This window comes from Phragmites australis, chromosome 14, assembly GCF_958298935.1.
Source record: "Phragmites australis chromosome 14, lpPhrAust1.1, whole genome shotgun sequence".
Classification (NCBI taxonomy): domain Eukaryota; kingdom Viridiplantae; phylum Streptophyta; class Magnoliopsida; order Poales; family Poaceae; genus Phragmites; species Phragmites australis.
The window spans coordinates 30,470,796-30,484,602 of record NC_084934.1 but is presented as its reverse complement, the minus strand read 5'-3'; the positions used below and the strand labels follow the sequence as shown (position 1 = coordinate 30,484,602).

The window sequence follows — 13,807 nt, the reverse complement described above, 5'->3', positions numbered from 1 at the left end:
ATTGAACTAAGTATATATGTGAGTAAATTAAAGAGGAAAAAAGAGTTTGAATCTGATTGCTCAACGCAATGGACAGTAATATCAGACTTTCAAGACAAAGCTAGCTCTTACAAAAACGCATTTAGCTTTTATGTTGTTTTTAGCCTATTAGTTAGCCGTTGCTATTCCATTTAGCTTCCCTTTTTCTCTTCCAAAGCATAAGACTAGCAAGATCTCATGCATGTTAATGCGTTGTTTTGCACTTTTTTTCTCCTGTCGCACGGCTGCTCAACCATCTTATCTTTAACATTTAATTTTTGCTCCTTGATTTTCGAAGTAGAAAAATAGCTTATTTGTTTTATAATGCGAGATGAATAGCAATGGCCTTTTTGCCCCCCCCCCCCCCCCCCCTTGTTATCAGTTCACGCTCCGCCACTGCTCTCTCCCCTCGCCATTTCTCTCCTCCCGCCAAGGGAGCCGAGCTCCTCTTTCAGCCCGTTGTCTCGTCCAGATCCGCAAACTCCTCTCTCCACGAACTCGCCTGTGCAGCTTGTCTTCCCCAACCCCGGCGATAGAGGCGGCGGGCAGGGTGGTTCGGGGAGGCGAATCTGGCGAAGGGCAGATGGGGGAGGTACGAAAAATTGCGTCCCGTTTCTCCAGCAAAACTGGCCTCGGGCCGTTTCTCACGCGCGGGCCAAAATCGATGAACCGTTTCGACCAGGACCATTTGGAACTGATTCGTTCGATCCACGCAAGAAAATGAAACGTTTTTGCGAGCCAAACGGAGCCAAAGAAGGAAAGGGCAAAGATGGAAACTACTCGGTCATTGATCATTTGTGATTGATCTCTGATTAAATGGAAAATATTCGGTGATTAAATAGGATATTTTTTAAAACTTTCACCCTCTAAGCGGGCATTCGAGGCCCACCAAGAGCGCGGCTCCCATAAATTGCCCACCGAGAGAGATTTCTTGGGCTCGGTAATATAGATGGCCCTCTCATATATGGAGATTTATTTCTCGTCTAAATCCCCAAATCTCGACGTTCAGCAGGCGATGTATATTTCTCACACGATCAACAGACAAGAAGCGCCTACTTTTATATTTTTTAAAGAAACGGACGCATGTTTCTGCTAATTTTGAAAATAAAAAATAAAAAAATTCTGCTTTGTTGTGACCCGAGGTGCACGGTTCAGAGTTGAGAGTTCTGCCACGGGCCAGCACTAAAATCCTCTCTCGCCTCTCCTTACAGCTTCTAATGGGCAAGAAACCATTCCATCTCAGATAACAAGTGAGATGAGAAGAGCTATTAAGGTACAAGAACAAATCAACAAACTAGACAAACACCAGATAAAAAGGGCTCACGAGACAATAGATTCATACAAGCACAGGCGGTGTCGTACTGGTACTGCCACCACTCACACTTCTATTCCTCCCTCTTGCCGAACAAAATGACCTCAATAGAATAGATGTGAACAAAAAGAGCATTGCAACGAATAGTTTACAATGAAGCCTACTGAACTGTTCTACCGTATCAAAGAATGACAAAACTCCACTCTCATCATAAAAATGATGACAACAACTCGTGCATCCCTGGCTCTTCTGGATTGCGCATATGCAGCATATTACTTTACACTTGCAACCTCTCATTTTCTTATTTGTAATACCACCTGAGCTATCTCGCTACAACAACCTCGCCAAAATTAAGTTAGCTCTTGATCTTGCTACCAATGGTCTGGCTGCGAATTTCTTTGGTATTTAGCCTGCCCAAAGTCTTCAAACAATCTCAACACTTGAGCATGAGTTGCTAGCTTGTTTCTGTCTCAGCGTCACTCTGGAAAGCTAAATTATATATTTCACTGTATGTGTCGACAAAATGAACTTCGAGGCCCTCCTTCACATGAGGAGCAAGCTCATCGAAATCTCTTTTATTCGCTGATGGAAATATGATTGTCTTGATCGCACTTCTCCTTGCAGCAATGGTCTTCTCTTTGACCTGTTACAGAGGCAAACATAATGCATAAGGGTGAATGTCCAGTGTTCGCATGCATGAAATCCTACAGAAAGATCCTAACCATATCAATACCATCATGGCATGAGCAATCATTTCAGTATAGTACAATATATAAATGCACGGGTGTTAACAATGAGGGATTTGGATAATGTTGGAATTGTTATTTGTTGACCAAGCACCTTAAGATGTAAACATCACACCAATCATATGGGTGTCATCTAGCATCTGAAAGCTAAGCCTATCAAGAGCAATGGAGCAGATGCAATAAAGAAATCAGTTGATGTTTCTGTAAATGAGACTCTCTCGTTTCACATATAGAAGGCATTGGTTGCATTTGCATAAATAATACGGGAAGATGTAAAGCCAAGCTTGAGTAGGGAACAGAAAGAAAACATACCCCACCAATTGGGAGGATTCTGCCAGTTAGCGTTACTTCACCAGTCATTGCGAGGTCCTTCTTGACAGGCTTTCCCATAGCTAAGGACAGCATTGATGTAATCATGGTACATCCAGCACTAGGGCCATCCTTAGGGGTGGCCCCTGCAGGAACATGCAAGTGTACCTTTGAGTTCGCAAAAAATAAATTATCTGGCTCTTTCTTCAGTAATATAGCTCTGCCAACAGTTTGCGCAATCTGAGCACTCTCTTTCATGACATCTCCAAGCTGTCCCGTCAGCAGAAGTGCACCTTTCCCTTCCCCTTCCTCCACTTTGGTTGTTTCAACATATAAAGTAGAACCACCCATAGAAGTCCAAGCTAAACCCATGACCACTCCAACAGGAGTCTGCTCATATATACGCTCAGCCTGGAACACAGGTTTCCCAACAAAATCACCAAGGTTTGATGAGCCAACTACTACCTTCTCGATTGCCTTGTCTGCTGCCTCTTCTTTTGCTCCCTCTTTGCCCTTGTTGCCCTACAGAATACAGCAATCAGTAACTTTCTTTCAAGGTGACCCATAACCTCGTAATGCATTATTGTTCCCAACTCTCCTGAGTCCTGCGAAATAGACTATCTTTATACATTCGTTAAGTGAGCTAATAATCACATACATGGTTTCGAAAAGCCAACAACGATGGTGGCCAGGGCACGGGGAACAACAGTACAGTACAGTACAAAATTATTTTTTACTTATCCATCAATAAATTCAAGTCTATTGAATCAGCCGCCTGCCAATTTAATAGCTCCCTAGGCCAAGCGCAGATACCAATTATATGATCCGGTTTGCACATTACCAGGGGAGCACCAAGCATCAATAGTTTGTTTAAAAGAAATATAATAAAATAAATGAACATTACACTACCTCAGATACACTGACTTCTTTGGATGCTTCAGTTGGATGCACATCACCAACTACTGCTTCTTTCCTTAAATCTACTTCATTAGCTTCCTCAGAGGCAGGGTTAGTAATATTGTTGGCTAAGGAAGCATCTTCTACAGCAGGATCATTCAACTTCTCATCTTTCACTGTGGTACTATCACCACCAGTAGGTTCCTCGCTTGCTGTGACACCGACAGCTTCCTGGGCAGGCTCATTCGACACCCCTTGGCGAACTAATTGTAGAGCTATCTGGAAAAGGTAAAAATGTAGTCAAGTATTTGGAAGGACAGGGTTATGATCATATTCAAGAGCGAAGGATATGAATGGAGGCATTGACTCTTCAACCTAACAGTAGCCTTTTCATTCAAACGAATTTAGATTGCTTAAACACCTACGCAACATATACATATATTTTTTTTCGTTTTGAGGGACTATGCAATACATTTGTTTTCCTCCATTGTTGTGTTACACAATTCCAGTGTGGCCAAGGAATGAGGACCAAAAGAAAAATGTAAGTGCAGCGGAAAAAAAAAACATGATATCACAATATCTAAATTTAGTATAGCTAGCAAATACTAATGTTAAGTGCACTAGTAGCAAAAATACAAGAATTGCTATCAGGTAATCCAAACAAGAGATTGTAGCTCTCCTTTCTTTAGAAAGTAGTTAACCTTTCCTTCTTTTTATCCAAGCTAAAATAATCGACAGATCATTATGCGAAAGTTATTATGAGCACCTTACGGTAAATTTTCTCAATCTGCTTTTGAAGGTTCCGCACTCCTGCTTCTCGGCAGTAATTTTCAATAAGGGAAAGAAGAGCAGCATCTGTAACTTCAACCTGTGCATGTTCGTGACTGACAGTTAAGTTGAAATTAACAGTAAAATGAAATCACAAAGAAGAAGCAAGCTTATTGGAACATTTCACATATTACCGAAACTATGTTACTGAATAAGTCAGGTGGTGAAGGCATACCGATATTATACAAACATCAAATTTACTACACTTTTTCTTCCTTTTCTTTCTTTAATTTTATGATCCTTTCTCATGCATATAATATTAAATGACAGGAAGATTATAAGAAAGCTGTCCACGATACCTGGTCCGGTTTAATGCCACAAGCCTCTCTTGTATTCTTCTCTAGATAGTCCCGAGCAATATGCATCTTCTCATCAGTTATATAACCAGCTATTGCAATGACCTCCATCCTATCCAGTAATGGATTGGGTATCATCTCAATAACATTTGCTGTGCAAACAAAAAGAACCTAAATTTCATAAACAAAGTGTCAGAGGATGACTTACAATAATTAAGGTAAATGGGCTAATAATTAGAACAAGAATATCAGAAACAGAAAGTAGCATGACAGAAGTAGTGAGGCACAGCCAAACATGTTCCAAACAACAGCAACAGAAGTAGTTGGAAATGAAGAGCAAAGACCATCATACTATGATGTAATCTCATCGATAAAATGAACCCAAATACTAAGAATGTTGCTTAATTGCTACCTATTAATCCAACTTACAGTAGCATGACCATTGCATGTGATAGCACAATAACCAGCAAATGTGCACAACTAATGATACCAGCCAGATGTATCAATGTGCCAAGAGAATGCAAAATTGCGAGATGGTGATTACGACTATGAATGTGTTGATACGATTGTTCTCTATACTTCAAAAGAAAAAATCACTTCAGTCATTAAAAAACATTTTAACATGGCAAAAAGTTAAACTGTGAAGTCAAACGCATGCATACAGAAACAGACAAAACTCGCTAGGGGGCAAGGGACTAACCTTGGATAGGTCAATAGGAACATCGAGGTAGTGATCTAGAAAATTAACATTCTGCTCAGGGTCGAGAAGTTCCAACAATGCACTAGCTGGATCACCAGAATGCCCCCTCCCAAGCTGCCAGCCAGAAAAGGTAACCAATTAGCAGAAGCATGCACATGAATTTGTTTTGGCCAACAAAATAATTATTGTTGGAAGTGTATTTGGTGTCCGAGTGCATCACAGACCATTATGCAAACAAAACGCAGGTCACCATTCGCATCTCAAATGAATTAAAAGTTTAAGACCCACCAGACCATAGCCAGTTGTTACCTTGTCAATCTCATCTATCAATACTAGAGGATTTGCTGTCCCAACAGATTTAAGACATTGCACCATCTTCCCTGGCATTGCACCAACATACGTGCGCCGATGCCCCTGAGATTATTGAAATGTTATTTATACAAACTCCGCATCTGTGGAAGACATGAACCATTGCATCTGAAAAAGACATGTTATGAATATTTGTTTAGTACCTTGATTTCGGCCACATCAGCCAAACCTCCGACGGAAAATCTGTAGAACTTGCGGTTCAGTGCACGTGCAATTGAGCGACCAATACTGGTTTTACCAACTCCTGGCGGCCCAGAAAGACATATGATCTTGCCTGTTGTAAATGACAAAGAATGAAGTCATTGGTAGAATAACCATGGATGTGCAGTGAGGAACCAATTAAGCAATCAAATTTAGTGAGCGTTGTGAGCTATACTAAGAGAAATGGAATTGTGAATACTCGATGTCATTTTTTTCATGTATATGAAACAGTTGAGTATGCATTAATGCAAACAGAACAACACTGAACTTCTCCACAAGCTCAATACAATCGATAAATCAGGAAATGGTGATGATTAATCAAACCTTGTGAAGTGCCTCTTAACTTCCCAACTGCTATGAATTCCAATATTCTTTCTTTAACATCACTCAAACCATAATGGTCTTCATCAAGGATTTGTTGAGCATGGTGGACATCAAAGTTTTCATCACTGCAGTAGAAGGGTAGACACTAATAAGGCACATAGATATGATTGATTTCTCTCAAAGAAAGGCAGATAAATACAAACCTATAATTTCCCCACGGCAACACTGTCAGCCAGTCCAAATAATTGCGAGTTACATTGAACTCACTAGAACTGGCTTCTAACAGTTGAAGCTTGGTAAGCTCTTCTTCAATGACTTGTAAAACATGAGGAGGACACTTGTCCTTCTTTGACTCAATCCGTTCCCTAAATTTTGCTGCAACACATAAACAATAAGTCAATTCTGTGTAATACGGGTGATAAAACATATCCAAAGCTAATTAAAAGTATTATAGCTCAAGAACAAACCAGACAATGCTGTTTTGTCATCAGTCTCCAAACCCAGCTCCTGCATACATGACATATGCAGAGTAATTATGATGAACAAAACAATCAGATCAACCTAAAAGAAACAATGATTAAATTTCATATTTTGTATGCACATGTGGTTCAAGAAGCAGAAACCAGATGATTAAATTTCATATTTTGTATGCACATGTGGTTCAAGAAGCAGAAACCAGATGTTAGCATTGGTCGACATGCAGATCTAACATGGGTACAGATCATTGGCCATCAGGCTTTTCAATAAAAACAATGCCATGAACCTTTCATGGCAGATTCTACAACAGTAATAATTCGACTATCACAATGTAAGGAACATAGGCAGCCTCATAGGAGAAGCAGCAAATAATAAAGTACCTTCTTGATCGCCTTAAGTTGCTCGTTCAATAAATAACGTCGCTGATCTCCACTAATTTTTTCTTCAATTGCTTTTGCTATGGATTGCTGAAACAGAAGTATATTAAATACAAGAGGGTTGGACAAAACATGGTAGCTAAGACTGGATGGTAAGATAATGAATTACCTGCAACTTACTAATCTCTATCTCCTTCTTTACCAACTCAAGAGTTAACTTCAAACGCTTGTATACCTGTTCCAAAAACATAAAAAATGGATGGAAGCAGAACCAAATTCCAGTGATAGATGAATAAAGGCAAAATTTTGTGTGTACAAACTTAGAACAAGAAAGCTAGATGCAGTCAGAATAAAACATGATTTCAAGAAATTTTAGATGACTGCTGGTGCAAAGAATCGGTACTGTTGTATTCAAAAAACAATTTTCCGCGATAGTACTCATGTTTCTTTGGTGTTTGGAACAAGAATTTTCTAGTCCAGGAACCAATAGGTATTAATTTTATGCAGATGTTTAATCTAAGGAAGACAAGTGAGTATGAGGGAACAAAACACAAAATACAATAATCTTCTGCTGAAATTTATGACAATGATAAATTAATAATTCTGCTCAACTATGTTGCAGTATAATTTTGGAAAGGCTGATGGCTCTGAGTGACAAAGCACACATTGAGGAAACAGTTAAAGAGAGAGGAGTTTAAGTAAAGCTTCTTACATCTAATTCTTCAAGCACCTCCTGGCAAAGCAACTTGTTGGCACCAGAGATAGCAGCACCAAAGTCTGCCAACCTTGGGTAGTTAAAATCACCCATGTGCTGAATCAAGGGAAAAGAGTTAAAACACTCAGTTGTTAAGAGCCGAATCCAATGGCATCCAGAAAAACAAAAACGCATATCATCAAGGCAACTAACACAACATATTGGCTGTATGATCGGAGATTTCTACAGCAATACTTAGAGCTTGTTTGGCAGAGTTCCAGCTCCAAGAATTTTCAGAGCTGGTCATCTCTAGCTCCAAAAATTCTTGGAGCTCGAGCCGTGGACAGATTGAGGGTCTTTGTTAAGGCATCTTGTTCCTATTTTGGACTGAAAACAGATATTTAAACCACTTTATTTTATTCTACAAACTCCAAACACTGTATGGATCTCGGAGCTGAAGCTCTGCCAAACAGGGTCTTACATGGACACTGGTTGTAGACTCTATTTTAGTGACATTACCGTCTGGCATTACTGGTAGGTATAGTTAACAGGCAGGCAGCAAAGGGTATACCTCTCTAGTCATGTACCAGTACTCAGCCTGGTACTGAGTACCCTGTCTACGATCCATTCTCAGCAACCAAATAGGACGGAACAATTTATCAAAAAGTTATATTATGCTCATTGTGTGTATATTGGACGATTACACGGTATAACAACAATTAAAAACTGATTGCATCACAAGTTTGAAAGATGTTGTCATGTTGAAACAATTCCAACCTTCAAGTAAACGACAAAAAAATCAGATGCATATAGAGAAAAAAAAGTTAGGGAAGTCAGACCTGTGTGTAGGTTTGCACATGATCCTTCCAAAGGGAACTTGTCTTGAGAACTTCCCTTAAAGTTGATATAACTTCAAATGAAGTGGCTTTTATAACATCATCCTCCTTGTTGTAGGGCTTTTCCTGCAAAGGGCAAATTATGTAAGAAATTACAAAGCATATTCCAACATAGAAATCTTACATTGGGTTCATGGTGAAATCATGGTTAAATAAAAATATATATATTACCTCAAATGCAATTAATCTCATTATGCCACCTAAAATAAACAATATATAACAAGAAAGATAACTTTTACATCACTAAAAACACACAATGGTGCGACAGCAAACATAAAACAAGATATGTAAAACAAAGGAGATTTAAAAAGCAGTGCCCTTAGGAAACCAGATCATGTAATTGATAGACAGAAAATGCAGATATTCTGAATTCTGGTGTGTGATATGCTTGTAATTGTAATCTAGATGCAGCTGTAATCTGCAGCTATAGCAGAAATCAGAATTACACGACACTTTTCTTCTGATTTTTTTTTTTTTTTTTGGCTGCTTTCCTTCAGCTTTCTAACAACACAACTACAGCTTGCAGATTCAATTGGTGAGTGGAGATACCTTTAAATGGTCAACTTTAACTGTGAGTGGATCCTCTTCAACCTGCAATTTTTGGTATCTTGGTGAAAACAAACCAACTTAAACCCCCAGGCATTGAATGACACACAATCCGAAGTATCTCACCATCTCAGTTATCCGTAAACGGCGGTGACCAAGTAGCACTACCTGATCCCCTTGAATGCTAGTAATCTACAGCAACAACAAAAACTAATTACAGAGCACATTGTTGCAAACATGATGCATTGCCGAGAACATTTCAAAAATTGTCAAATTACCTGAGCAAGCGTCCCAACTTCATGAAGGCGCTTCAGCAGCTCTTTCCCTTTGAGATCATCAATGCTTTTCTCTGAATCTGAACCGGTCACAATATTAGAATCAGTACCTTCTTCATCCTTCACAAGAAAGGCACCAGCATACGGGGCTGATCTCTTGCGATTTTCTATTAGGGCTTGCAACAGCTTTTGGTCCTGAGGGATTTTCACAGAGAAAACACACATCATTTTGAAGGGAAATGATGAAATTGTACATTAGGGAAGATGTGAAATTGATTTCACCAACTGCTGATCGATGAGCAACATACCTTTACATAGATCGGCATGTAAAATCCAGGAAAGAGTGGTCGATGTGGAAGAGGCAATGCTACAACCTATTTGAAAATGCAACCATGACAAAATGAGAGAATGTTATGACTAGCAGAATCATATCATTAAAATATAAACACACATCAACTGTTCACATAAGAAATTCATCTACTACCACTTTAAAGTTTGATATCAAGCTAAGACGAAGTCATGATAATATATATTCACTTCAAAAGAGAAAACAACAATGGTCTAGAGATTAAGATCTAAAAGGGGAAAGCAACACAGCATAACCCTTGGTGGGAAAGAGCAAGGCCCTTCTACGCTTTAAGAATGACCCTACAAAACCCATTTTTCATATAATAATTGTATGAACTCACTTTGCTCTAGCTACTTAAATATTGAAGTTAAAATGTACAACTATAACAAATCAATCACATCAGTCCCATAATAAACACTTGCGTCCTCACTAAATACAAGTCATTTTGGCTATTCGGATTTCTCACTAGATGTATGTTTTTACAATTTTGGAGGCATTTTTCTCAATTCTCATTAATTAGTAAGCTTTCCTTCCCAAGCCTCTCTGTTACATCGGCAGATTCAATAAGAGCCCTCTGCAGTGGGTGTCTCCACTATGAGCTCTCTGCCCAGCTCTATCAAACCAGAACATATACACAACAAAGCCTATTCAATTTAGACAAAAGCAACTCTGGCATTTCTCCCAGCGCCCTTTATAAACATGTTGTTTTGTAAATTTAGCACAGACTTATACTCCAAAGTTCTTCCATGCTCAAATTGAGCCATGGACTTTAATGAATCCAATGAGCCACCAGCACACTACTGAGTTACCAGTTCATTTCCGTCTGAGCTAATCCGGAGCTCAAACCAAATTACAAAATCTGCTATTACTTATCGCACAATCCGATCGAATGGCTATTGCAAGCAGCTAAACAAGCGATTCTGATCCAAATGAATAGAGCGCGCACCGTTAAGCAATCTTCGGGGCGGGGGTTGGTGGGCACGATGGCGGAGGACGCCTTGCCGTCCGCATCCCCCTCCGAAGCGACGGCATCCTCGGCCTCCGCCGCCGCTGCCTCGGAGTCGCTCGCGGAGGAGTTGGAGCAGAACCGGGCCCTCCTCCCCAACATCATCGAGCCGCGGCCGCCTCTCAGCGCCCCCAGAAACCTGAGCAGCGGGGGCCTCAGCTCCGCCGCCGCCGCGGCCGGCGCGGCGGCGAACCGCGCCGGGAAAAAGGCGGTGGAAGCCGCGGCGGCGCGCAGCATGGGGGATACGGAAGATTACGCGGAGTGATCCTAGGGTTTCGACCAGGAGGAGTTATGGATTTCGTTTTTCCCTTTCTCCGGTTTGATTTGGGAGGAAGAAAAGAATGGGTGGAGCCACCAAACCCTTCTTAAACCCTCTATTTTTTAGATGGGCATTGTTCTTCGTAAAAAGGAACATTTTACTGCAATTTATCATACAAAAATAATCGTTTCTTATCATTCTTCTGGTAGAAATTTTTCTATTTATGAGATATTTTAAATATCTATAGATAATTTTTTATACACTCATAAATTCTCTTCGTAAGGATAAAGATATGTTCACGAAAATATAAGAAACTCTAGGGTGTGTGTTAGTTTTATATTATCCATCGTCACACTCTTATATGATAATATTGATCAAAATATTGTAATATACTTTGTTACTATATCTAAAATTTTATATGATAGATTCTTGAAAAATCTGTTGGTTATCCATTGTAATTTCGTTAGACTATATGTCTGTAAAAGGTGTAAGTAACAAGTTTTACTATTAACAAAAGTAGAGACGATAGCTTTTCACAATAACCCACGGACAACAGAAACAACTTTTGATCTCATGCTTGATCAGCTGTTCCCGAATTAAAATCAAACCCAACCCCAGGTTCTTATCCGCAAATCCAAAGCTCAAGACAATCACCATACCTCAATAACTCAAACAGTCGCACTAGATAGACCATAGACACGGATGTTGCAAATGCGAGGACAATGCCATTTTAGTATAAGAAGTGGATCGAAAGTGGTCTAAAAGAGCTATAATTTCTAATGATTTGTTTGCATAAAAGAGATTAGGATATAAAATTTCGAATCTAATATCAATAAAAGAAAGGTTAAAATGGTTTTAGTTTTTATTTTCCGACTGACAGCGGTAGTGACAGTATATCCACAAGAAAAAGCAAGAACACTGAAGTATTGGACACCCTAGAGTTGCAGACTTGCAGTCTTGGGCATTCTCTCTAGTCCTCCCATGCTGCCTCAGCGATTAGACCAGCGCGCGTGCTTCTCCCGTGCCAGTTCCATCTCCGCATCATCTTCCTCGCCTCTTGCCTCGTCGGGGCCATGCCAAGCGCATCGGCCTCGCGGCGGAGTGCGCTGCCGGTTCTCTCTCCGGCCCTGCTTTGGATGAAGACGACGGAGGTGTGTGTATGTGCATGTTTTTGCCAAAAAGAATCTAGATTTAGTTGAGAAAGAACTGTAGCTTGGCTAGGATCATGCGCTAGAGATTGGGGATTAGGTTGACTCGCATGCTGAAAAGGGCACCTTTTTGGTCGCCTTACCTGTTCGTTTGGGTGATATTCAGTTCAATCAAATTTTCCTTCATTAATTTCGAGTGGGCTATAGTGCTGGGATGCTGGCTAATCATTGATATATATCTCTGTAACTGAACGTTAATGTGATCTTATCTACAGGCTGTTGTATACCATTAGGCTAGGAATGTGCAAATGTAAGACCAGAAGACACACCGTAATAATGACAATAAAATGTTGAATCTTATTTTGCCAAGGAATATTTTACCCTGACTTGATGAATAATCTTGAGCAGCATGATTAAGTCTCTATTTCATTTTACTGACGACGTTTTTGAATATTATCATCTCCGAATCTCACTTTGTCATGCGCTGTTGATGTTTTTTTTTTAAACAATCCGTTTTTACTGGTACAGATGCGTTACGTTTAGTGGTCAAAGGTTGTGTAAGATTAGTTTCTCATATTAAGGACAACCATATCAAAACTGCAAAAGGAAAGGCAGAGAATTTGCTTTGTTAAATATTTTATGTTATCTGATGACGTCTGTCTGCAAAGTCTTCTCTTCACACCACATAAAACACTCAATGAAATTAACTTTGCAAAATGTGAACAGTTCTTAAAGTTATTCTGCTCTTTTGACTTCCTTCACCAGCAAAGGCCTAAAGTAACTGTGCAACCTTTGATTGATTGCAGTGGCATCTTATTTGTTGAGCTCAAAGAAACTTGGAAAGAAACACTGTGCTTGCTTATTTGGCAATCGTCTATGACCAATGAGGCGATGACCAGTGGATGGCAGGACTTTGTTTTCCTCAAGCCATATTTTCTTGGACTTTTTATGATACCGCTTGTGTGTCCGCCACTGCCACTGTTGTGTAACAAGACAAAGCAAGGTGATGGCTAATTATATGGTCCGTATCATCTACAAAAAGCTACCAACTGTTGTGTCATGTGATCTTGTTTGGATGATGTCTGCCAAATAACATTTTCTTCTTCGGTTTTGTGAATATGACGTGATCAATGGCCAATTCATCTTGATACCATCATAGCCTTCATCCTGTGCACTAGGATATGATCTGGGACAGCAAGAGTAAGCAGCACAAGACAACATATATCATCTTGCCAAAGCAGATCAAGCCAACATTTTATTGTGGGAAATGGCAAAAACTACATTGTCGGCGATCTAATGCGTAGCTAATCTTCATTCATGGAAAAAGAAAAAGAAAAAGAAAAATCTAGTTTAAGCATGGACTGACTCTGAAGACTAGGACAAACTAGCACTCAATCATGAGAATGGCCTGATATCAATGTTCAGTTCAAGGACATAAAAGAAAAAAAAAAAGATAAGATGCCGACCAAAGCAATTGCCAGCACTGTATAGTTTGGTACTCAGAATAATCTGCACTTAGTGCAACTCTTGATAGTGCTTTACCATTTCATTCTTGCATTTGGACAGGAATTCGTCTGTGTACTTGCAGTGTTGCAAAACTGCAATGCTTCTACAGGCTATCAGTAGTAACATGCAGTACAAATGCAGATCGTTCTCAAGGAATCAATTCGAGCACACATTTTTAGACCTTGCGCTGCCGTCCATGAGAATTGAGAAGCCAAGTGGTCTTAAAAAAATTCCATTGCGTCAGTCTGAAGAATCGCGTCTGTATCTTGTGATC

At 39.8% G+C, this 13,807-nt stretch overlaps 1 protein-coding gene across 3 annotated transcripts; it reads right to left on the bottom strand.

The window, feature by feature from the left end:
* Positions 1–1,302: 1,302 nt before the first annotated feature.
* LOC133890799 (lon protease homolog, mitochondrial) lies at positions 1,303–10,971 on the bottom strand. Of its 3 annotated transcripts, XM_062331356.1 has the most exons (20): positions 10,561–10,967; positions 9,574–9,639; positions 9,269–9,460; positions 9,117–9,182; positions 8,994–9,035; positions 8,388–8,510; positions 7,567–7,665; positions 7,024–7,089; positions 6,858–6,944; positions 6,468–6,507; positions 6,204–6,375; positions 6,001–6,125; positions 5,619–5,749; positions 5,416–5,520; positions 5,107–5,220; positions 4,410–4,577; positions 4,049–4,150; positions 3,295–3,561; positions 2,389–2,907; positions 1,303–1,973 (listed from the first exon to the last, which is right to left on the bottom strand). In XM_062331356.1, exons 1-20 carry the CDS (start codon positions 10,855–10,857, stop codon positions 1,785–1,787), a joined length of 2,970 nt encoding a protein of 989 aa, XP_062187340.1. In that variant the 5' UTR covers positions 10,858–10,967; the 3' UTR covers positions 1,303–1,784. The 3 variants fall into 3 exon arrangements, with proteins under 3 accessions (XP_062187340.1, XP_062187341.1, XP_062187342.1); XM_062331357.1 differs by lacking the exon at positions 1,303–1,973 and having other exon boundaries at positions 2,697–2,990; positions 10,561–10,970; XM_062331358.1 differs by lacking the exons at positions 1,303–1,973; positions 2,389–2,907 and having other exon boundaries at positions 3,368–3,561; positions 4,054–4,150; positions 10,561–10,971.
* Between the last annotated feature and the right edge of the window lie 2,836 nt (positions 10,972–13,807).